General features: G+C 41.0%; 1 protein-coding gene across 2 annotated transcripts in view; it reads left to right on the top strand.

Moving 5' to 3' along the window:
• Positions 1-278: 278 nt before the first annotated feature.
• The window catches only part of PRMT2 (protein arginine methyltransferase 2), a 36919-nt gene continuing 11941 nt past the window's right edge, over positions 279-25256 (top strand). The window contains exons 1-6 of one of the 2 annotated variants that reach the window (XM_042999069.1): positions 279-471; positions 2684-2782; positions 9027-9134; positions 9811-9993; positions 14555-14650; positions 15647-15811. In XM_042999069.1, coding sequence (XP_042855003.1) covers positions 2744-2782; positions 9027-9134; positions 9811-9993; positions 14555-14650; positions 15647-15811 — 591 coding nt within the window. In that variant the 5' untranslated portion in view covers positions 279-471; positions 2684-2743. Of the gene's footprint in view, positions 472-2683; positions 2783-9026; positions 9135-9810; positions 9994-14488; positions 14651-15646; positions 15812-25256 lie in introns of both variants that reach the window. The other variant, XM_042999068.1, reaches the window with a different exon arrangement.

Genomic DNA, 25256 nt, shown 5'->3' with positions numbered 1-25256 from the left:
CCGCTCCACATCCCCAACTCGCGTACGGTTCGGGTCTCCGCCACCCACCGCCTCAACCAGGCTGGGGACCCACAACCGGCTGCAACCCCACCGCTGACCCCGCCCCTACAGGAGGCTCAGCGGGCACAGAAGGGGGCTCCGTGTTCCCCGTGCGCGCCACTGCGGGAGACGGGACTCGTGAAGTGCGCCTGCGCGACGCGCTTGGCCCAGAACTGGTCCTTCTCCTAGACGGGCCTGAGCGACTGCGCCTGCGTGGGGCCGAAGACGGTGGCTCCATTACCCGGACTTAGGGACGAGTGCGGACTGCGCAGGCGTAGGGAGCGGGGCCTAGGGAGGGGTTCTGTCCGCTGCCGGCCTGCGCGTACTGCGCTTGCGCGGGCCGAGGGCGGTGGCTCGGGCTCCTGGTAAGCGCTGTCTGCCCCTCCGCACCGGCGGTGTGGACGCAGAACTCAGCGGAGAAAGGCGGCTGAGGTAGGTTTCTTGTGGGCAGCTCAGGCGGCTGGACCGAACTGAGGTAGGACGTGCCAAGTGAGGGTCTTCGCCGGGCGTGTGCGTCAGTAGGCCGACCGAGGCCTCTATCCCCTTGAAGACCCCCGAACCTCCCTCTTATGTGCTAGGAGCTCTGGCCGCTGACTGCAAGCTCGGCGACTGCAGGGCCACGCCCCTTCCCGGCCACGCCCACCACCCTGGTTCCTCCCCCCCCCCCCACCACGCCCAACAGCGCGGTGCCGCTTTCCCCAGCCACGCCTTCTCGGAGAGGTGCCCACCTCACTTTCGTCTGCGCGAGCCCTCATCTTCTGTGAGCCCCCTCCCTTTCCTCCTTACCCCTGGTAGTACTCCTGCATCTAAGCCCTGTGTTTCCCTTCATATCCCCCTCATTCTTTCTCCTCCCATCCCCTATTGCCTTTGGCCACTAGTCCCTGATCCTGGGTCGTCTACCCGCCGCCGCACCCCCCACCCCCACCCCCCCCCCCCGCCGCAGGCTGGTCAGCCCACCTGGCCCTGCCCCATCAACCGGATCCAGCCTCACCCTCCCCAGCCCCTTCCAGCAAACCAGCCCTGTCCAGGCTCCATCCCGCCCTGGCCCCAGTGCCAGTGTTTTCCAGTGAAAATACAATGTATATATATTAGTGTTTGTTGTTAACCCTAAAACAAAAACAACAAAACCCTGCTAGGTATTTTGCCAGCAAAATTGGGTTTATTTAAGAATGGCAGATAATTACAATCCAGCATAAGCAGTCTATGGCTGAGAGTTGAAAGTGTAGTGGCTTCTGATTGGTTGGGTTGTGATAGTCTCTCATTGGTTGTACTGTTGCTGGGGGGAGGAGGAAATCGTTTCTGCTGCTAGAAGAGTGTAGTAGTATCCACTGCGGGATCTGCTCTTTCTGGTGGGTCTGCAGGTAGCACTCATTGCTGGCCTCCTCTGACTCCATTCTAAACGACTCTGTTCTGTTAATTTTCACATTGTAATTATAGATCCCACAAAAATAAGTATTAAGTCATGAATAAGTGAAGCATGCATTTTAAACAAAGAATTGTTATGTAAGAAAAAACACATTCATGTTGGAGTATAGTATGGATTATACGGTCACGGGGAAAAATGAGAACTGAGAATGAGAAGGGAAAGCCTCTGGAAGATGTAGACTTTTTGGTTCCTGTTAGTGGAAACACTTGAAAGCCCCAGGTGCTGTTGACCTTGAAAATAAAACAACCAGTTATTTTACCAGAAAAGTGGGTTTATTTGGAAATGACAGAGGAATTACAATTTCAGACCTGCAAACTATGGGGAAACTACTGGCAAATGGACTAGTGTAGGAGAGGAAGGTTACTTTATATAGAGAAAAAAGAGGTGGGGCACCTGGGTGGCTCATTCTGTTGAGCATTTCACCCTTGATTTGGGCTCAGGTCATGATCACAAGGTTGTGACATCAAGCCCCAGGACCCCATCATGGGGCTCAGGGCTGAGCGTAGAGCCTGCTTAAGATTCTCTTTATCTCCCTCTCTCCCTGCACCTCCCCTCCTCCTCTGCTCACCTTCTCTATTAAAAAAAAGAAAGAAAAGAAAAAAAGGAGGAAGTTGGGAGGAGCTGCTTTGAAGGAAAGTCCATTGGAGGAAAGTGAGTGTGGGTGGTCACCCTTCCTGATTGGCTGGGCTAAGGCTGTTTGGCTGTTTCTCATTGGCTGGGCTGCTGCCTGGGTAGGAGACCCTTGCTGTGGTAGGAAAGTGAACTTTTTCCTGTCTGGTCTATAAGGAGTGGTAGGGTGTGAGAGCTCCCCCTGCTGGTCTCCAGACTACATTTCAAATGAGGTTTCCTTGATTTTCACAGTAAGGAATTTTAATTGGAGTGAAGGCTATCAGGGTTCCAAGAAAAGATTTGGCATTAATTTGTTGTTTTAAATCAATTCAGTAATCTAACAGAAACTAACAGTATTCATTCAATAAATAAGATCAGCATCTTTGTAGACTAGTGAAGAAAACACACAGAAGTTCATAAATTTCAAATGCTTTCTATTGTTTTCATGAAGAATTTCATTTATAAATTTGATTTCTGTTTCATTTTTTAAAAACCAGTTTTACTTCCTTTTGGCATAGGATCTTTATCATGGACCGTAGAAGTGAAGCAAACTTAATTCTTATGCAGGGTAACAAAGTATTTTCTCATTGTCTCTCTTTTCAAAAGTAGAAATGGAGGGGAAAATGAAACATTAAAAGCGGCAGCTATGCGGCAGATCCTAAGAGAACCATGGCAACGTCAGATGACTGCCCCAGAAGTGAATTGCAGGTAATTTCAGGTCTGGTATGTAAGAACCTGTATTTAAAAACTATGAACATTGCAGAGAGCAGAGCTTAGCCACCAACCATGGGATGCTTAAATAGAGGAAATTATAGATGGCATTCTGAATTGGGCATCATAAACACCTCCCAGGAAACCTACCTTTGGTACCTGTGCTGGTGAAGCAAGCACATTGTTTTAGTTGTTTAATAAGGTCCTAGGCATAATGTCTTACAAGCAGGTTAGACACATTAGAAGTGATTTATATATTCATACTTTTTTTTCTGCCTGTAACACATCTAGTTTCATTCAACTTATTAGTAAAAAGAAGATTACCCTACATTTCAAGGAATGTTGATTATATCAAATTAAAAACCAAATGAATACTCAAATAATCTTTTTTAAAAAATCAAACATTTTTATATCTGTGATGTCCAATTTTAACATTTCTTTTTTTTCTAGCCTTCTAATGGTTGTTCTAATTTCATTTGGGTTTTCATATATAGATTTGATTCATAGTTGTGTCATTAATCTTTCTTAATCATAAAACTTTTTAATTCCATGGATGTCCTATTCTTTTGAGAAATTTTTAAAATGTCGGAACTTTATAGAATAATATTGCAAACATTATTTGTACATGCCACACAAAAGTGAAAACTTGTTAACATTTTGTCGTATTTGCTTTAGAATGTAAATATATATACATATATGTATATATTTTGAAGGAAACCATACATAAAGTTTGTGCCCCAGCCCCATTCTTCTTCCTCTGTTTCCACAGGCAAATACTACTGTGAATTATAAATTGATCTTTGTGCTTCTGCACCATTTTTTTACGTTTTTATACCTAGTATAGGCATCTTTGACCAACATATGATACTCTTTGTGTGTGCTTTTTAGATTTTACTTAAGTGGCTTCATATTCTGTGTCATCTGCTGCTTGCTTTTTCCACTAATGTTACTGAAAAAAAATTTTTTTAACATTTATTTTTGAGAGAGAGAGAGAGAGAGAGAGTGTGCACGCTAGCAGGGGAGGGACAGAGAGAGAGGGAGACACAGAATCTGAAGCAGGCTCCAGCTCTGAGCTGTCAGAACATGAACTGAGAGATCGTGACCTGAGCTGAAGTCAGATGCTTGACCAGCTGAGCCACCCAGGCGCCCCTCCACTAATGTTACTTTTGGGGGATTTGCCCTTGATGTATGCAGGTCAGTTGCAGTCTTACTGTTATACAGTAGATGTATACCACATTTTATTTATTTCCCTTTTGTGGACACTTGATGTTTCCAGTTTTTGTCTATTTCCAGCAGTGCTGCAGTAAATATCCTACACATCTCCTTGTGCATACGTGCTCTCTGGTGTATACTTAGTAATGACATTGCAGGGTGGAAGGGATTGCATATTTTCAGTTTTACTAGATAGTGATCAGTTGTTCTCCAGTTTACGGGTCTGCCAGGAACCCATATAGTGCTTGGTAACACTTGAGAGCATCAGACTTTGAAAGTTTGCTCAGTCTGATGAGTTAGAAATGATATCTTGTTATTTAGTTCTTAATTACTTGGGCATCTGTCATGGAAGTATTTCTGTACCGTTTGTGTTCATCCGGTTAATAGCGCTCTTCATTACAGAAGAGATGCCTGCTATTCAAAAGTTGTGTTTTATCTTTCCTTCCCCTGATCACCTTTAAGGGGTTTTATCACTTTCATCTTTTCAAAGAACCAGTTTTGTCTTTGTTGAATTTCTCTGTGTTCATCTGTTTTCTATCTCATTGGTTTTCTCTTTTCTCTTTTCTCTTTATCTCTTTTATACTTTGGGTTTCATTTTCTATTTTTATAGCATCTTGTGATGGAAGTTTGGATCACTGATTTAAACCTTCCTTCTCTTTAAGGGGCGCCTGGCTGGCTCAGTCGGTTAAGAGTCCTACTTGGGCTCAGGTCATGATCTCACAGTCTGTGAGTTCGAGCCCCGCGTCTGGCTCTGTGCTGACAGCTCAGAGCCTGGAGCCTGCTTTGGAATCTGTGACTCCCTCTCTCTCTGTCCCCTCCCCGCTCATGCTCTGTCTCTGTCTCTCAAAAAATAAATAAATGTTAAAAAAAAAAACACACACACAAAAAAAACCTTCCTTCTCTAATATATGTTTTTAAAGGTGTAACTTTACCTCTGACCGTCAGTTTGCTGTACCTCACACACTTATATACATCATATTTTCATTGTTGATCAGTTAAAATACTTTCTAATATGTTATAGTGGAAATTAGAAAATTTCTGGGCTATTCAGACATGCGTTGTCTATTTTCAGACATTTAGGAATTTTTGCTTATCTTTTTGTTATTTAATTTTGGCTTGATTATGTTGTTCAGAAAAGATACTATTTAAAGTTTCAGCGTTTGGAAGTTTATTCAGGCCTGCTTTGTGACCTAGTCAGATGGGCTGTTTTGGTGAATGTTCCACATGCATGTGCAAAGAGCATGTTTGCTGTGGTTGTTGGTTTTCTATAAATGTCATTAAGGTCAAATGGGTTATTAGCGTTGTTTAAGTCTTTTGTGTCCTTTCTGACTTTTTGCCCGTTTGTTGTGTCAGTTACTGAGAGAGATGAGCTTCAAAAATGTCCTTTTTGATTGTGGATTTGTCTTTTTTTTTTAATTTCCTTTTGAGTCTATCACTTTTTGCTTCATATATTTTGAATCTGTTACTTGGTGCATGGATTTAGGGTAGATTTTACTTTCTAGATTGATGGATTTTTATGAAGTCTTTCTTTTTACCTATTAATATTTCTTGCCCTGTGTCTATTTTGTCTTATGTTAATACAGCTGTACCAGCTTGCGTGGTACACATACACCAATATTTTGAATCTATTTTAAATCTAAGTCCATATATTTAAAATGTTTCTCTTGTAAAGAGCCTATAGGTATGTCATTTTTCCCCCTTGTTGGGTAACTTCTGCTCTTAAATTGGAGTATTTAGTCTGTTAACATTTAACATAATGACTGGTATGGTTAAGTCTAACATCTTGCTGTTCTTCTATTTCTTCTTTGCATATTCTTTGTACCTTTCTCCATTCTTGCCTCCTTTTAGATTAATAAAATATTGTTTGCAATTCCACATTATCTCCTCTATTGGCTTTTCATGTGTATCTTTTACTGATATGTTAGTGGTTACCCAAGAAATTGTGATATGCATCTTTAACCTATCTCAGTCTTTTTTTTTTTTCCGACCACTTCATGATGCAAGATTCCCCCAAATTACTTGCCTTTACCAGTCCCCATTTTTGTGCTATTTGTACTATTGTTGTAACATACTTTACTTCTTTATATGTCATAAGCCCCATAATGAATTATTGTTTCCGTATACTGTTTAAGTCTTTCTTATAAAGGATAAGAAATAGTCTTGTTTCCCTACATATTTACTTTTCTGGTGTCTTTATATCTAAAACTCTGGAAAAAATTAAAGACTGTGATAATGCCGGTTGCTGGTGAGTATTCAAGCAGAGAGCACTCGCTGCATTGCCGTGAGGCGTGAAGTGCTGCACCTTTGATGGAAAGAATCTGGCAAACGTGTGAATGAAAACCATGCATATTTTTCAGCCCTGATAATCTATCCCACAGAAGGAAGATATCATTACATAAGGGTAAATGTGTAGAGATGTTTGTGGCCACGTTGTTTATGGTGGTAGAAAGTTGGACACCAAGAGAGAGTCCATCAATCAAGGGTGACTGAAGAATCAGGAAGAATTCCTTTTGTGGAGTATTATATAGTCATTGGAAATTATAAATTAGAGTTCTAAGAATTGGGGAGTTTTTTTTGCAAGTTATAATGTGAGTAAGAAAAACCCAAAATTAATAAAAGGGTTTGTGACATTCTTCACAAACAACTATGTCAGAAGAAAAACCGCATGTGTGTGGGTGTATGTGTGCATGGATGCGTGTGTGACACGAACATGGAGAAAGTGTGGGAGGATGTGCCAGGTGACTGGTAAAGGTTAGGGAGGGCGGTGAGAAGCTGATGATGTAGGTGGAACAGGGGCAGGGGAAGGGGAGCAAGCTAAAAAGGAAATTATACTGTGTAAAATGAATCAGATTACTGTAGTAAGAAAATGTGCAAAGGATACAGATAGGCAACTAACAAAAAAGATGACCAAAAAGTACTTGAAAAACATGTTTGACCTCACTAAAAATTAAAGGCAGATGGAACCGGAGCCCCTGGGTGGCTCAGTCAGTTCAACGTCTGACTCTTGATTTCGGCTCAGGTCATGATCCCAGGGTCATGGGATTGATCTCCAGCTTGGGCCCTGCACTGAGCGTGGAGCCTACTTAAGATTCTCTTTCCCTCCCTTTGCCCCTCTCCCCTGCTTTCTGTCAAAAAATAAAATTAAAATAAAATAAGATAAAATAATAAATTGTAAAATTATTAAAAAAATAAAGGCAAACGGAACTAACAAAGACAGTGTCTCCACATCAAACTGGCAGAGTTGAGTGATGATGCGTGTCCACTGTTGATAAGGGTGTGGGAAAACCATTCACTGTTTTCTTTTATGATTATTCAGAGACTAGAGAGCGAGAATGAGCGGGGGAGGGGGAGCGAGGGGCAGGGTGGAGAGAGAGCGAATCCCAAGCAGGCTCCATGCTGTTGGTGCAGAGCCCAGCACGGGGCTTGAACCCACGACTGTGAGATCATGACCTGAGCCGCTATCAAGAGTTGTATGCTTAGCTGACTGAGCCACCCCGGTGCCCCTCTTTTAGTCTTATGTAGGTCTGAGGAGCTACCTTTCTGGAGGGTATTTGGTGGTGATATCAGAAGTTATAAAAGTGGGGCACCTGGGTGGGCATCTGACTCTTGGTTTTGGCTCAGGTCATGATCTCACGGTCCATGAGTTCGAGCCCCACGTCGGGCTCTGTGCTGACAGCTCAGAGCCTGCAACCTGCTTCGGAGTCTGTGTCTCTTCTCTCTGCCCCTCCCATGCTCATGCTCTGTCTTTCTCTGTCAATAATAAGTAAGTGTTAAAAAAAATTTAAAAAAAAAGTTTGTCTTACATAATTTGTAGCGTAAAAACTGAAAACAGTTTAAGAATACATAATGAGATTAGATAAATAAATTAAGATTATTCATAGAATGGAATACTATCAGATATTAGAAATGTATTTAGAAGTAATTTAATGAGGAAAATACAATTAAAAAAATTTTTTTAATGTTTATTTATTTTTGGGACAGAGACAGAGCATGAGCAGGGGAGGGGCAGAGAGAGACACACACACAGAATCCGAAGCAGGTTCCAGGCTCTGAGCTGTCAGCACAGAGCCTGACGCGGAGCTCAAACTCAAGAACCACGAGATCATGACCTGAGCCTAAGTTGGACGCTCAACTGACTGTGCCACCCAGGCGCCCCAAATTCTCACAATTTAATGAGTGGGAAACTTGTCACAAGGCAGAATTATATGATCTCCATAAATACCCTATATGCACATATTATATGTACACTTAAAAAAAAAAGCTGGAAAGAATATAAATGTTAGTATGTTAATCATTATCCCTGACCAGTGAGCAAGATTACAGATGGTTGTAATTTTCCTCTGGGTACACTTGTGCTTTCACACATTTTCCAAAGAATGTGAATTACATTTATGTTTAGGAAAATTTGTTTAAAATGTATATATGGGGACAGGGTTGCTTCATTGAACTGGAATGTGTGGTTGGAGGTTCTCCCACCCCCAATGGGTGTCTTCCTGGCAAGTCTGTTCTGATGGAAAGTGGAGACTGGGCAGGTGCACTCTAGGGCTCCCCTTCTGGGTCCTGAGCAGCGTGTGACAGCAGCAGTGCAGTCTGAGTGAGGCTGCGAGGGTTGTGCCGGTCCCTAGCACCTTCCTGAGGCCTGCCCAATTCTGCAGTTCTGCCCTCGGGTCTGACAAGGCCCCCAGAGCGTGATGCCCAGGAACAGGTCGTCTTTCTCTTAGGGCTGGTCACTACTTTGAGGATGATGTTCAGGGTCAGTTACCAGGTAGATGCTAAAAGTGCCTCTTATTTCTTTCTTTGATGTTCTCTTTAGGATGTATTAATAATTTTGTACTAGAGACATGAAGGTAGAGCGAAGGTGAGATCCCTTGATCCTGCTACTGAAGATGACTCAACTCGTATGATTAAATCTGGTCACACGAATCTTCATTTGAACCCAAATGAAATAACCAAAAGGCTACAAGTTATTAGGATGGACAGAAAGAGAAGCACCATAGTCATCTCCTGTTCTTTCCTTTGCTTTGAGCAGGAGGGAGAGGGTCTCATGGAATGTGGTGGCCAGGAGCATCTCCAGGAGAGTGCGCACCCAGAAGAGTTTGTGGCCATTGCAGACTATTCTGCCACTGACCAGACGCAGGTAACCTGACGCACTTGCTCACGTGCAGTGGCCATGGGCCTCGGTCCGTGTTTTTTTTTTTGATTCAGTATGCTAAATGACAGAAGTAGATGTGATATTTGAAGAAGTCATACCAAAGTTAAGTAAAGAGTATTCAGACGTTTAGAGCCCAGTGAGACCTGTGAGTGACCCTTCTCTTCCTACCCTAACAAGTTCCAGTCCCAAGCCTTAGGTGAAAGATACCTGGTAAGGAATCGGGGGAAGCACCTGCTCCAATTTCTGTTTGGAAACCTTGGTTTAGAACCTATTCTAGTTAATGAAAAATAAGGCTATAAGATAAAGATACTCACTTGAATGTAGCTTTTCCTACTTTGTAACCCAGTAAATGAATCACCTACCACATAGCTGAATTACTGTGAAGCGGCTGTTCAGAAATTCTGTCCTAAGCCATTTGAAAATGTTTCATCTTGCCTTTAAAAAATACCATGTGCTTTTCTTTCATGTAGATGTTCCATAAAAATCTCTAAACCTTGGTATCATTTTCACAAATTGTGAGTTGGTATAATTACCTGTTGGGTCCTTTTTGAAATAGCTGTGATTTGGGCCCCAGTTATGGGGGATTTATGACTGAGCCACAATTGAAATACCACTTTCAGGTTTTTCTTGAATTTTGACTTCTGTGTATGTTTTTTTCCAGCTCAGCTTTTTGAGAGGGGAAAAAATTCTTGTCCTGAGACAGACAACTGCTGATTGGTGGTGGGGCGAGCGCGCAGGCTGCTGCGGGTACATACCTGCAAACCACCTTGGGAAGCATTTGGAGGAGTGTGATCCTGAAGACACGTGGCAGGATGAAGAGTACTTCGGCAGCTATGGAACCCTGGTATTGCATTCCAGATCCCTGTTCAGTTGGCCAGGTGCTCGTATTGCATTCCAGATCCCTGTTCAGTTGGCCAGGTGCTGGTATTGCATTCCAGATCCCTGTTCAGTTGGCCAGGTGCTGGTTTCTTCTCTAGTTTAAAGTTAGCTTCACCTGGACTGCTGCTTCTCATGGTTTAGAGCAGGGTTTGCAGACTTTTTCTCTGGCTAGTAGACCATATGGTTACTCAGCTCTGCCATTGTAGTGCAGAAGCAGTCATAAAACCATAAGCGAATATGGCATATTCTTTTGATTTTTAAAAACCATTAAAAATCATTCTTGGCTTGCAGGCCATACAAAAACAGGTGGTAGGCTGGATTGGCCCATGGTTGTTTAGAGAGATTATCTGACCAATGGGATTATGAATTTTTCTCAGCATTTAAAAAAGAGTAATACATTTTACTTTAAAAATAAAATACAAAAAAGTTACACAAGTCAACAATAATACCTTTATGAATAACTGACTAGTTTGTGTGTGTGTGTGTGTGTGTGTGTGTGTTTTCCCAATTTGGATAAAGACCCATAATCCTATAGTCCAGACAGCTCCTGTTTATATTTTAAAGCTAGATGAAAACAGATGCCTGCAGAATAAACATTGTAGACCTAATGTTGAGTGAAAGAAGCAAGACATCAAAGAACTTTTGATTCAATTATATAAAATTAGAAAGTGTTAAAAGGTATCGTTTATGAATGTAAGTGGTGAGACTCTAAAGGAGATCAGGGACCTGGTTCCCCTGAGAATCAGGATGGTGGTTACTGTTAAGAGGGGGGGGGGGGCCTGTGATGGTGTCAGCTTTGAAAATAAAATCGTTATTATACCAGCGAAGCCGGTTTATTCACGAATAGCAGGGGAACCGCAATCCAGGGCAGGCAGGCTGTAGGGAAGCACAGGCAAGTCTGGAGAACCAATCAGTAGGGAGAAGGGGTGGGCGGGGCTGCTTGAAATGAAAGCCCATTGGAGGATGGCGGCTGCTTCTCCTTGGCTAAGTTTGGCAGTTTCTCATTGGCTGGGCTGCTGCTCAGGCCAGGAGAAAATCGTTCTGGTGCTGGGTAGTAAAGTAGGCTTCTTCCTTCAGACTGCTGGAGTGGTAGCGCAGGAGCCGCACCCTTCAGAGCTTCCCTCTCCTTTTCAGGGAGGTTTTCCGCCCTCATTTTCGTATCAGCCAGGCTGGGGTGGAAAGGTTGGGGGGGCTGGCAGTATTCTGGTATTGGCTGCACAAGTGTTTGCTGGAAAACTATATTTGACAGACTGTAAGGCAGTTTTTAATACACTTTTTTGGTTAGGTGTGTTATATTTGACAAAAATGTTACAATAAATGAAAACCACCTGTGTATGTACATGATGAGAGCTTTCAAATTATCAAGAAAGAGTATTTTGTTGATTTTAAAAGAGCCGTATTGGTGGTTTACTTAATGACTTTTCATTATGATAAGCCATGCTGTAATGGACTTCCTTTTACATAAATCTTGTTTACTGTTTGCTAGATTTCTATTGGGTAAATTTGTAGGGTGTATGTATGGTGTTTTTTGCTTTGGTGGATCTTTCCAATTTGCCCTCCAGAAAGATTGGCTGATTATACACCTACCAATAGTATGTGGAAGCTTATATCACAACCACAATTGCCACAGTGAAAACAGATTTCTAATCCTAAAAGGGAAATATGTTATCTCTTGATTCTGGTTTCTGTTTGTTAATTTAATTTAATTTAATTTAATTTATCCTTAAAGTTTATTTATTTGTTTTGAGAAAGGCAGAGACAGCTGAGTGGGTGAGGGGCAGAGAGCAAGGGAGAGAGAGAGAGAGAGAGAGAGGGGGGAAGAGAGAGAGAGAGGAAGAGGGAGAGAGAGAGAATATTCCAAACAGGCTCTGCACTGCCAATGTAGAGCCAGACATGGGGCTCGAACTCACGAAACAGACCATGACCTGAGCCGAAACCAAGAGTTGGTCGCTTAACCAACTGAGCCATTTAGGTGCCCTGTTATTTTTATTTTTTTTTTAATGGTTATTTTTGAGAGAGAGAAAGAGAGAGGGAGTAGGGGAGGGACAGAGAGGAAGACAGAATCTGAAGCAGGCTCCACAGTGTCAGTGAAAAGCCCCATGTGGGTCCAAATGTAACCTCTAGATCATGACCTGAGCCGAAGTCAGCTGCTCAACTGACTGAGCCACTCCGGGGCCCCCAGTTTCTTTTTTTTAAAGTCGGATTGGTCACCTTTTATATTTTGTTGGCCTTTTCTATTTCTCCATTTTTTTTAGGTAAACTTTCATATAATTTGCTCATTTTTCTTTTTATTTGTGTCAGTTTCTCTGTTGAATAAGCTGGTTAGCCTGGACTTACACTCACCACTTGCCTCTCATCTTTTCCCATGGAACTCTAAGTTTTATGGTCTGATTTGTCCTTTTTCTTTGTGGCTTCTGGATTTTGTGTCCTACTTTGAAGACCTTCACTCCAAGATTATAAATATCCATACTTTCTTTTAGACTTTTGTGACCCCATTTAACAATGAAATATTTAAATCAATCTGGAACTTACTAGTTGTAAAGAATAAGGTAAAATTACAACTTAATTTCCCCACAAATATTCAGCTGTTCCAGCATCAGTTATTGGATAATCCTCCTTTTCCTGATGATATGAAATGCACGTTTATCATACGTTACATTTCTAAATTCTATTTGTGTAATCTCTGTTCTGTTTCATTGATCTGTTTATTTCTTCTGCAGCTCCAGATGCTTTTCATTATTGTAGCTTTTAAACATCTGGGAGGCTAGGTCTCTAGCAGTCCTCCTGTTTTTTAGTGCTTTCATGGCTAGGCTGGTCTCTAGTGTTTGAAGCTAATTTTATTAGCATTTGTTGTACACCCTTCCCCAGGCCAAACTGGCTGGCGTTTTAATTGGTATTGCATGGAAAGTTTACATTAATTTAGGGAGAAGTGACATGTTCATCACATCACACTCACTTTCCCCATTTCTTGAGCATTGTTTTATGTCTCTCAGAGTTTTAAGGTTTATTTTATTTTTTCTTTCTTCTTTCTTTCTTTCTTTCTTTCTTTCTTTCTTTCTTTCTTTCTTTCTTTCAGTTTTGATCATATTGGGTGCTTTGCCTTTCTTGTTAAATCTATCCCTAGATGTTTTTATGTATTAGTTTTGTAAGTGGTTGGGTGAAGTGTTCTATAAATATCAGATTAAGTTGGTTGATAGTATTGTTTGAGTCTGTGCCCTTACTGATTTTCCTTCTACTTCTCTCTCAGCTACCGAGAGAAGGATATTGATCATAATTGTGAATTTGTCTATTTCTTGTTGCATTTCTATTGGTTTTTACTTAGTGTATTTTGAAGCTTTGTTATTAGATACAAAAGTGTTTAGAATTATTAGGTCCTGTTGCTAAAGTGATTCCTGTGTTACTATGACCTGACTCTTCGTTGCTGGGAATATTCTTTGATCTGAAATATATTTTGTGTGATGAAAATGCCACCATCTAACTTCCTTCTCCTGGCATCAGCATGGTGCACCTTTGCATGCTAGTTCTGACTTTCTGTTAAGGTGGATCACTGCAGGCAGGATGGCTGGGTCTTGACTCCATCTACTCTGACCCTCCAACCCTTTGTGTTTCAGTCTTCAGTGTCTTTATGAGGAGCCACGATGGGCTCATGCAGGCACTGTCCAGACTTCCTGTTTGTGCTGACATGGTCTGGGTAGCTTGACTGTCCCCCCCTCAGCCATGCGGGTTTTCTGCAGCTTGAGATCTAAGAGGTGAGGTGTGAGGGATGGTGCTGTGGGTGCAGCCGCTCTGGGCTCTGACTGCCACCTGTGGCTTCACGAACCATCTGGAGGAGGCTTTCTCTGTTTCCCTGAGGATTAGTGTGATTCCTGTGATGTCTTGTGTTATCTTGGGTTTCATGTGTTTTCCTCCCTCTGGACATGACTGGGGGCCTCGAACTCACCCTCTGAGGGTCAGCGAGGTTGTTACCTCCCTCCAGAGCTACAGTTTTGGGTGGGGCCCTGTGTGCTCCTCTAGCATCTCTGCTGGTGGCTTGTCCACGGTCTCTCTAGATGGATAGTTGGCCAAGTTGTATCTGATGGGGAATTTGGTGGTTCCTCCTGTCTCATGTGGGAACAGTGGTCAGGAGGGTAATGTCTGCACCATCTCCTCAGTGATCCACCCCTGCTTCTCTGCTCTCCTGGCTCTTGGGGAGGTGAAGGGAGAATCTCTAGGCAGCACCACAGTGAACTGAAGGATTCTGGAAACTTCCATCTCATTCCTTCACTGTTTTATTTTTGTCTAGTGGCGTATTTGTGTCCTTTGATTTTTTTTTGTCTTTTGTTTTCTCTATGTTGCTCATATTTTTAGGCATGGGGTGGTGGGGTCAAGAGGGTTAGCTCAGTCTCTGATCTTCCTTCTTAAACCAGAGCTCAGGATAGCTCAGATTGTAAGCAGTGATTCCGAATGTGTATTTCCTCTAGAAACTTCACTTGGAAATGTTGGCAGACCAGCCACGAACAACTAAATACCACAATGTTATCCTGCAGAATAAAGAATCCCTGAAAGATAAAGTGATTCTGGATGTCGGCTGTGGGACTGGGATCATCAGCCTCTTCTGTGCACATCATGCGCAGCCCAAAGCAGTGAGTAGGAGGCAGCTGTCCCTTCAGCGGCTTGTGAGCTGACTCTTGGTGTGGTCCCGTGTGCGAAGGCCCTGTGTCGGTGAAACGGGCAGTGTGCTCTGGCAGGCTGAGCCTATTGGACGCTGTGATGTTGGCGTAATGAGTCACAAACAGCACAGAGTAGAAGAGGAGGGAATAGAAAATATCTGAGTGAGTTGCATGTTGTGGGATATTTTTTGGTAAAATGTTTATTTCAGTTGAATAGAGAAACATATGTGTCCCTGTGTTGGGGCTGAGCCACTGGTGTAGGTCACTGTCCAAGCGATATCCCTGCACTGAGCAGGGACCACCTGGCAGGGACAAAACAGACCACTTTCTGTGACACAAGGTGGCTTCCCTTCGTCCTCTTCCCTTTAAAGTATGCGGGGTGGGCCGTGCAGAGCTGAAGCCCTGCAACGGCCCCCGACACAGGTGGGTGAAACTCCTAGTTTATAAGTGGAGCTGTGGTGCAGTGACCACTGGAGTTCAGGTGCTGTCAGAACCGAGACGTATGCACACACGAGCTTCCTCTGACAACCTGGATTTGAAATGGTCTCGGCCACTGATATCCATAAAGTCTGACTCTTCTCAGGCCAATACTGAGAAGCTCCTGCATCAGTTATGGGTTGTGTTGCTGCGTGTGTGGGAGCTGGGCCACTGGGTCGCACCCGGGGAGGGCCCCTGCGGTGGGTGCCCAGTATGGGCGTAGGGCCTTCCTCTCACCTGCAGCCCCCTGTCTGTTTTAGGCAGGAGGTGGAGTGAAGGTTAGAGGTGGCTCCCTTGCCAGGGCTCCGTCCGTTGGAGGTAGCACGGTGTGGCCCAGCTGCCATTCCTGCTGTCCGGCACTGTCGCTTCCGTCTGTCCTCGTTTCCTCTGATGCCGACTCTGACTCAGCTGAAGCAATGGGCTCAGGGAGAGCAGATGACAGGCCGCTTTGCAGGGTGGGACATGCACTGATGGCGCTTCTCCCATATGCAGGTGTATGCAGTGGAGGCCAGTGAGATGGCCCAGCACACGGGGCAACTGGTCATGCAGAATGGCTTTGCCGACATCATCACTGTGTTCCAGCAGAAGGTGGAGGATGTGGTGTTACCGGAGAAGGTGGATGTGCTGGTATCCGAGTGGATGGGGACCTGCCTGCTGGTAAGGGGCACTGGGACATGCGGGTGGCTGTGGATTGCACCAGGGAAGTTCAGATTCCAAGCAGGGGCCATGGACTGGGTCCAGAGGGGCTGTTGTGAGCAGAGCTTCTAGGGGAGAGCTGCAGCAGTTTCATGTTAAAGTGAATCCACCTGGTGCCTTTCCTGGCGCTGACCTCTGCTTAGTGCAGGACAGCCTCGAGGCCACAAAATCCACCACTTGTGACAACGGGGCGGGGAGACCTTGAAGGCGATATGCTAAGTGAAATAAGTAAGAGGCATACTGTATGATCTCACTTACATGTGGAATCTGAAAACAACAACAACACAAAACTCACCCACCAAACTCCTAGAAAAAGAGCAAATTTGTGGTTAATGGGGAAAAAGGGGGTTGGGGAGAAAGAATTGGAAGACCATGGTCAAAAGGTACAGACTTCAGGTACAAGAAAATGAGCAGTGGGGTCACGATGTATAGGGTGGTGACTACAGTGACATACAGGACAGACGTTAAGAGCGAACAGTTGACCCTTGAACAATGTGGGTTTGAACCATGTAGGCCCACTTACACATGGAGTTTTTTTTAATTAAAACAATTTTTTTAATGTTTATTTATTTTTGAGAGAGAGATAGAGCATGAGTGGGAGAGGGGCAGAGAGAGAGGAAGACACAGAATCTGAAGCAGCCTCCAGGCTTTGAGCTGTCAGCACAGAGCCCGACGTGGGGCTCGAACTCATGGACTGTGAGATCATGACCTGAGCCGAGGTCGGACGCTCAGCCAACTGAGCCCCCCCAGGTGCCCAAAGTGATAAATACTAACTAAACTTTTATGGTAATCATTTCACAATACATGTAAATCAAGTCATTGTGCTGTACATCCTGAACTTGTAATTATCTTAGAGAAAGTTGGTGACAGGTTGGTGGTTTTTTAAAAACACAAAAAAGCATGTACAATATGATTCCAATTTTTTTTTAAGTTTATTTATTTATTTTTGAGAGAGCATGAGCACAAGGGGGGAGGGGCAGAAAGAGAGGGAGAGAGAGAATCCCAAGCAGGCTCTGCACTGTCAGCACAGAGCCTGATGTGGGGCTCGAACTCACGAACCATGAGTTCATAACCGGAGCCGAAATAAAGAATCAGATGCTCAGTCAAATGAGCCACCCAGGTGCCCCTAGTTTTGTTTTTAAAAACTGTACATGGCAAGAGTCCTGGGTAGCTCAGTTGTTTAGGCATCTGACTTTGGCTCAGGTCATGATCTTGCAGTTCCTGAGTTCGAGCCCCGCATTGGGCTTTCTGCTGTCAGTGGGGAGCCCACTTTGGATCCTCTGTCCCACTTTCTCTCTGCCCCTACCCTGCTTGTGCTTTCTCTCAAAAATAAGTAAAAAACATTAAAAAAAGTTCATAGGTAGCAGTGACCTAGCCGGCTGCAGGTAGGATGTTCCAGGTATGGTGGGGAAAGCACACCCCACCCTGTGTGTCTCAGTGAGTGCAGCTATAGATCTAAGACAGCGTGCAGGGAGAAGCTATTTGAGGACTTTGAAAAGCATACAGTAGCTGGAAGGTTGAGAAAGAAGGCCAGAACTTGAAGTACACCGACCTGGTCTTAAGTTTATTGTTACTCCTCCTGTGGCTCTGTCTCCATACGTAACTTTAGTAATTTAGATGAAAAAGACCAATTCTTTTGAAAAGTGCAAACTTCTACAACTAACCCACAGTGAGGTAGGTAACTTGAATAATCAAGTAAATACTAACAATATTAATTTATAGTTGAAAACCTTCTGTGAAGAGAAATCTGTAGGCCTAAATTATTTCACTGGTGAAATCTACAAACACATTTAAGGAAGAAATAACACCAGATCTGAGCAATGTCTTTCAGAAAATGGAAGAGGAGAGACACTTCCTAGCTCGTTTGGTGAGACTGGCATTACCCTAATACCAAACCCAAACCAAAAAGAACTCATGTTCATAAATGCAAAAATCCTCAAAAATATTAGCAAGTATAATCCTGCAATACATAAAAGGAATAACACTACAACAAAGAAGAGATTATCTTTGGAATTCAAGGCTGAGTAATTTACCATATTAACAGTCTACAAAAGAAAAATCACATGATGCTATCAACACACAAAAAATTTGACAACATTCAAAATAGTTTTAAAATTTCTGTTGAGATTTCTTATTTGGTCTGTGTGGTTTTTTTTCAGAAGTGTTGTTTAATTTCCCAAGTATTTTTTGATTTTCCAGCTATCTTTCTGTTATTGATTTCTAGTTTAATTCCACTGTGGTCTTGAGAGTAGACATTGTATGACTTCTGTTCTTCTAAATTTGTTGAGATGTGTTTTATGGCCCAGAATGTGGTCTGTCTTGGTGAGTGCTCCACGTGAACGTGAGAGAAAAGTGTGTTCTGCTGTTGGATGGAGTGGTGTATAGATGTGCATTGTATCTAGCAGATAAATGATGTTGAGTTCAACTATGTCCTTACTGATTTTCTGCCTGCTGGATCTGTCCTTTTCTGATAGAGGGATGTTGAAGTCTCCAACTATGATAGTGGATTCATCTGTTTTCTCTTGCAGTCCTATTTGTTTTCACCTCACACAGTTTAATGCTCTATTGTTAGGTATATACATGGTAAGGACTGTTATATCTTCTTGGAGAATTGACCCCTTTATCATTATGTTATGCCCCTGTTTATCTTTGATAACTTCCTTCCTCTGAAAGCTGCTCTGAAATTAACATAGCTACTCCTGCTTTCTTTTGATTAGTGTTAGCATCGTCTATCTTCCTCCATCCACTTACTTTTAGTTTATAAGTGTCAGTATATTTAAAGTAGGTTTCTTGTAGACAACACTTAGTTGGGTATTAGTTTTTGATCCACTCTGACAATCTTTGTTTTTTAATTGGTATATGTAGACCACTGACATTCAAGTGGTTATTAATATAGTTGGATTAATACATCTACCATATTTGTTACTGTGGTCTATTTGTTATTCTTGTTCCTTGTTCCTGTTTTTTTCTTCTACTCTTTTTCTTCTATGATTTTTTTTTAAGGAAATAAAGTTAGGTAATTTAATGAGCATAAATTAAGGGTGAATTAATTTAATGCTCAGAGGTATATTGGTTTAGAACCTGACATGAACATGCTGATATTGTAAACTTAAGATTCATATTTTTGTATGGAGAACTATCTATCATGCTAATGGTCAACAAAAGAAAGCTGGAGTAGCCATACTTATATCAGACAATCTAGACTTTAAAGTAAAGACTGTATCAAGAGATGCAGAAGGGCGTTATATCATAATCAACGAGTCTATCCACCAAGAAGACCTAATAATTGTAAACATTTATGTGCCAAATGTGGAAGCACCCAAATATGTAAATCAATCACAAACATAAAGAAACTCATTGATAGTAATACCATAATAGTAGGAGACTTCACCATCCCACTCACAGCAATGGACAGATCATCTAATCAAAAAATCAACAAGGAAACAATGGCTTTGAATGACACACTGGACCAGATGGACTTAACAGATATATTCAGAACATTTCATCCTAAAGCAGCAGAATGTACATTCTTCTCCAGTGCACATGGAACGTTCTCCAGAATAGACCATATACTGGGACACAAATCAGCCCTAAGTAAGTCCAAAAAGATTGAGATCATACCGTGCATATTTTCAGACCACAATGCTATGAAACTTGAAATCAACCACATGAAAAAATTTGGAAAGGTAACAATACTTGGAGACTGAAGAACATGCTACTAAAGAATGAAGGGGCTAACCAAGCACTTAAGGAGGAAATTAAAAAGCATATGGAAGTCAATGAAAATGATAACACCACAACCCCAAACCTCTGGGATGCAGCAAACATGGTCATAAGAGGAAAGTATATAGCAATCCAGGCCTTTCTAAAGAAGCAAGAAAGATCTCAGATACACAACCTAACCTTATGCCTTAAGGAGCTGGAAAAAGAACAGCAAATAAAACCCAAAACCAGCAGAAGACAGGAAATAATAAAGATTAGAGCGGAAATTAATGCTATCAAAACCAAAAAACAGTAGAACAGGTCAATGAAACCAGAAGCTGGGTCTTTGAAATAATTAACAGAATTAATAAACCACTAGCCAGTTTGATCAAAAAGATTCATATTTTTGTAAATTGATGGCGTATTCACTTTGTAGACCATTTCCAATGTATAAAAATATTTTTCAGTTGTAATCTCTTGAAGCTCACTTTATCTGTAATCTGTTATCTATCTTCACTTGTATTAAGGTATAAAATTATAAGATATTTAAAGTATGCAATTTATGACTATTTGATAGCTTCCCCCCGTTGAGTTAACCCATTCATCACTCACAATAATGGTGTCATCAGTTATAGTCACCGTGGTATATAATAGATATTCAGACCTTATTCATTTTATAATTGACAGTTTGTAGCTTTTTACCAATGTCTCTCTATTTTCCTCACCCCTGAGCTCCTGGTAACCACTTTTATACTCTCTGTTTCTATGAGTTCAACTTTGAAAAACTTTTTTTTTTAAAAAAGATCTCACATATAAATGATATGATGCAGTATTTATACTGCACTATATTTATACTGCCACTATCTGTGGCTTATTTCATTTAGCATAAGGCCCTCTAGGTTCATCCATGTTGTTGCAGAGGTTTGGATTTCCTTCTTTCTCGTGGGTGAATAATATTCCATTGTATATAACTGTATCTATATATATATCTCATATGTATCATATATACATATCTATTTCACTTTTCCTTTATCCATTCATCTGTCAGTGGACACTTTGGTTGTGTCCATAACTTGGTTATTATGAATAATGTTTCAGTGAACATGGGAGTGCAGATACCTCTTTGAGATAATGATTTTGTTTTCTTTGGCTATAAACCCAGAAGCAGGATTGCTGGATCACATGGTATTTCTGGTTTTAATTTCTTGAGGAACTTCCATACTGTTTTCCATAGTGGCTGTACCAGTTTACATTCCCACTAACAATGTTCCAGGGTTCCCTTTTCTACATGTTCTTACTAGCATTTGTTACCTTTGTCTTTTTGATAATAAACATAGCAAGGGTGATCTGATACCTCATTGTGGTTTTGATTTGCATTGCCTGATCATTAGTGATACTGAGCATCTTTCATGTACCTGTTGCCCATTTGTATATCTTCTTTGGAAAAAATGTCCTTTTGCCCAATTAAAAAGCTTTTTCTATTGGTTTGTTATGAGTTCCTTGTATATTTTGTGTTTTCACCCCTTATTAGATATGTGGTTTGCAGATATTTTCTCCTATTCTACGGTTTACCTTTTTTGTTGTTGATGATGGTTACCTTTGCTGTGCATAAGCTTTTTCATTTGATGTGGTCCTACTTGTTTATTTTTGCTTTTGTTGCCTTTGCTTTTGGTGTCTAATCCAAACAATTATTGGCAAGATCAGTGTCAAGCTTATTCATTGTGTTTTCTTCAAGGAATTTTATGCTTTTAGGTCTTATGTTCAAATATTTAATCCATTTGCAGTTGATTTTTGTGTGTGTTATAAGATAGGGGTCCAATTTCCCAACACCATTTCATAGCGGTTATCCTCTACCCATTGCATATTCTTGGCTTCTATGTTGAAAATTCATTGATAATTAATGCATGGGTTAATTTGTGGACTCTCTGTTCTGTTCCATTGGTCTATGTGTCTGTTTTTATGACAGTACAATGTTGTTTTGATTATAATAGCTTTGTAATATAGTTTAAAGTGTGAGGTCTTCAACTTTGTTCTTCTTTCTCAAAATAGCTGTTTATATGGAGTTTTAGGATTGCTTTTTCTATTTCTGTGAAAAATGCCATTGGAATTTTGATAGGGATTGAATTGAATCTGTAGATTGCTTTGAGTAGAGTAGACATGTAAACAATTTTAATTCTTCCTATCTGTGAACTCAGGATATCTTTCTACTTGTTTGTGTCTTTAATTTCTTTCTTCATTGCCTTTCACCTTCTTGGTTAAATTTATTTCGAGGTATTTTATTATTTTTGATGCAACTGTAAATCGGATTGTTTTCTTAATTTCTCTTTTTGATAGTTCATTGTTGGTGTATAGAAACACAACTAGTTTTTGTATATTTATGTTGTATTCTACAACTCTACTGAATTTGTTTATTCTGACAGATTGTGTGTGTGTGTGTGTGTGTGTGTGTGTGTGTGTGTGTGGAGTCTTTAGGATTTTCTATGTATGTCATCTGCAAATAGAGACAGTTTTACTTCTTTCTTTCTTATTTAGATGCTTTTTATTTCTTTTTCTTGCCGGATTGGTCTGGCTAGGGTTTCCAGTACTGTGTCGAATAAAGTGATGAGAGTGAGTGTCCTTGTTTTTCACTTGATCTTAGAGGAAAGCTTTCTGTTTTTCAGTGTTGAGTATGGTGTTAGCTCTAGGCTTGGCATATGGGTTTTATTATGTCGTGATATATCCTCCCAATACTCAATTTTTTGAATCTTTATCATGGAATGTACTTGAATTTTATAAAATGCTTTTTTGCATGTATTGAGATGCTCGTATAATTTTCATCCTTCATTTTGGTAATGTGGTGTATCACATTTATTGATTTGCTGTGTTGAACCATGTTTGCATCCCAGGAATAAATCCCACTTGATTATGGCATATGATCCTTTTAATGTACTGTTGAATTCAGTTTGCCAATTTTTATTTGAGGATTTTTCCATCTGTGTTCATCAGGGATGTTTCCCTGTAATTTCCTTGTAAATTTTCCTTGTCTGTCTTTGGGTAATGCTGGCCTTGTAAAATGAGTTTGAAAGTGTTCCCTCCTCTTTGATATTTTGGAAGAGTTTGAGATTTGGTGTTGATTCTTTAAATGTTTGGTAGAATTCACCTGTGAAGCCATCTGGTTGTGGACTTTTGTTTGTTGGGAATTTTTCAGTGACTAATTCAGTCTCCTTACTGGTAATTGATTGGTCTGTTCAGATTTTCTTATTTCTTCACGATTCTGTCTTGGTAGGTTGTGTGTTTTTTAGGATTTTAGGTATTCTTCTAGATTGTCCAATTTGTTGGCATATAATTGTTCATAGCAGTCTGTTGTGATCGTTGGTGTTTGTGTGATGTCAGTTGTAATGTCTCTTTCATTTCTGATTTTATGTATTTCACCTCTTTTCTTCGTGAATTGGTGAATCTAGCTGAAGATGTGTTTATCTTCAAAAAAATTAGCTCTCTGTTTCATTGGTCTTTCCTGTGCCTGTGTAGTCTCTATTTCATGTATTTCCACTCTGGTCTTTGTTATTTCCTTCCTTCTACTAACTTTGGGCCAGTTCTTTCTTTACTTCCTTAGGTGCAAAGTTACATTGTTTATTTGAGATCTGTCTTTTCCCTTAACGTAGGCATTTATTTCTATAAACTTTCCTGTTCAACCTGCTTCTGCTGCTCACCATGAGTTTTGTTCTGTTGTGTTTCTGTTTTTGTTTGTCTCAGGATATTATTTGATTTATCTTTTGAATTCTTTCACCCATTGGTTGTTCAGGGATACGTTATTTAATCTCCACATTTTTGTGAATTTTCCCCGTTTCTTCTTGTTTTTGATATCTAGTTTTATACCATTATGGTCATAAAAGATGTTTGATATGATTTCAGTCTTCTTAAATTTATTAAAACTTGTTTTCAGTGTCCTAACTGAAATGTTCCATGTGTACTTGAGAAGAACGTGTGTTCTGCTGCTGTTGGATGGAATGTTGTTTGTATGTTTTATTCGGCCATCTGACCTCATATGTAGTTTAAATCTGGTGTTTCCTTATGATTGTTTGTCTGGATGACCTACCCATTGTATATTTGCTTTATGTATTTAGGTGCTCTGCCTTTTGAGGTTTTGAATGGAGTTTTTATATGACTCCATTGTCATGCTCCTTTCTGAGCATATCGATTACACTGTTTTTTTTTAAACTTTTTAAGTGGTTGCCCTCTAGTTTGCGATACACAGTTACAACTGATCCAAGTCTACCTTCATGTAACACTATACTACTCTATGGGTAGTGTTCCTTGCAACAAATAATCCTGATTTATTCTTCCTGTCCCTTGTAACATCATTGTCATGCATTTCACGTATATATAAGTAAACATTATACATGAGCATATGTATACTTACATACATAAGCATACATGGTCAAATACTGTGTTGCTATTATTTTGAACAAATTGTTAGATCAATTAAGAAGAAAAAAGTTTTTTTTTAATTTTGTTTAATGTTTATTATTTTGAGAGAGAGACAGAGACAGAGACAGAGTGTGAGCAGGGGACGGGCAGAGAGAGAGGGAGACACAGAATCCAAAACAGGCTCCAGGTGCCGACCCGTCATCACAGAGCCTGCCTGACGTGGGGCTCAAACTCACAGACCTGAGCGAAGTCAGATACTTAACCGACTGAGCCACCCAGGCTTCCCAAGAAGAAAAATGTTTTAATGTTATCATCACTTGTTCCTTCTTCAGTGCTTTTCTTTATGTAGTTCTAAGTTTCTGATCTATATCATGTCCTTCCTTCTAAATAACTTCTTTTTAACATTTCTTGCAAGGCAAGGCTACTGGCAACAAATTCCCTCAGTTTCTATTTATCTGAGAAAGTCTATTTCTCTTTCATTTTTAAAGTAATTCTAGATTGGTGTTTTTTTTTCTTCAACACTTAAAAAATTTTTTTAATGTTTATTTATTTTTGATTGCGAGAGAGAGAGAGAGAGACAGACAGACAGACAGACAGAGTGTGAGTGGGGGGAGGAGCAGAGAGAGAGAGAGACAGAATCTGAAGCAGGCTCCAGGCTCTGAGCTGTCAGCACAGAGCCTGACATGGGGCTCAAATTCATGAACTGCGAAATCATGACCTGAGCTGAAGTCAGATGCTTAACCAGCTGAGCCACCCAGGGGCCCCCTCTTTCAACACTTTTAATATTTCACTCCATTCTTCTCTTGCCTGTGTGGTTTCTAAGAAGAAGTCAGATGTAATTTGATCTTTATAACTTTGTGGGTAGAGTGGTTTTTTTTTTTTTTTTCCCCCTCTGTCATCTTTAAGAATTTTTCTTTATCTTCGAGTTTCTGTAGTTTGACAATGATATGCCCAGGATACTGTTTTGTTTTTTTTTTTTTAATTTTTAAAAGTTTTCATTAATTTATTTTGAGAGAGAGTGAGCAAGCATGAGCAAGGGATGGGCAGAGAGAGGGAGAGGGAGAATCCCAGGCAGGCCTTGATCTCGTGAAGTTATGACCTGAGCCAAATCAAGAGTTGAATGCTCAATGGACTGAGCCACCCAGGTACCCCATAGGTATATTGTTTTTAAGCATTTATCCTGCTTAGTGTAATCTGAGTTTCCTGGATCAGTGGGTTGCTATCTGACATTAATTTGAGGACGTTCTCAGTCATTATTGCTTCAAATATCTCTTCTGTTCCTTTCTCTTTCTTCTCC

Source organism: Panthera tigris, chromosome C2 (genome assembly GCF_018350195.1).
Source record: "Panthera tigris isolate Pti1 chromosome C2, P.tigris_Pti1_mat1.1, whole genome shotgun sequence".
NCBI lineage: Eukaryota > Metazoa > Chordata > Mammalia > Carnivora > Felidae > Panthera > Panthera tigris.
The sequence above is the reverse complement of the archived record's forward strand: the minus strand, read 5'-3'. Positions and strand labels throughout refer to the sequence as shown.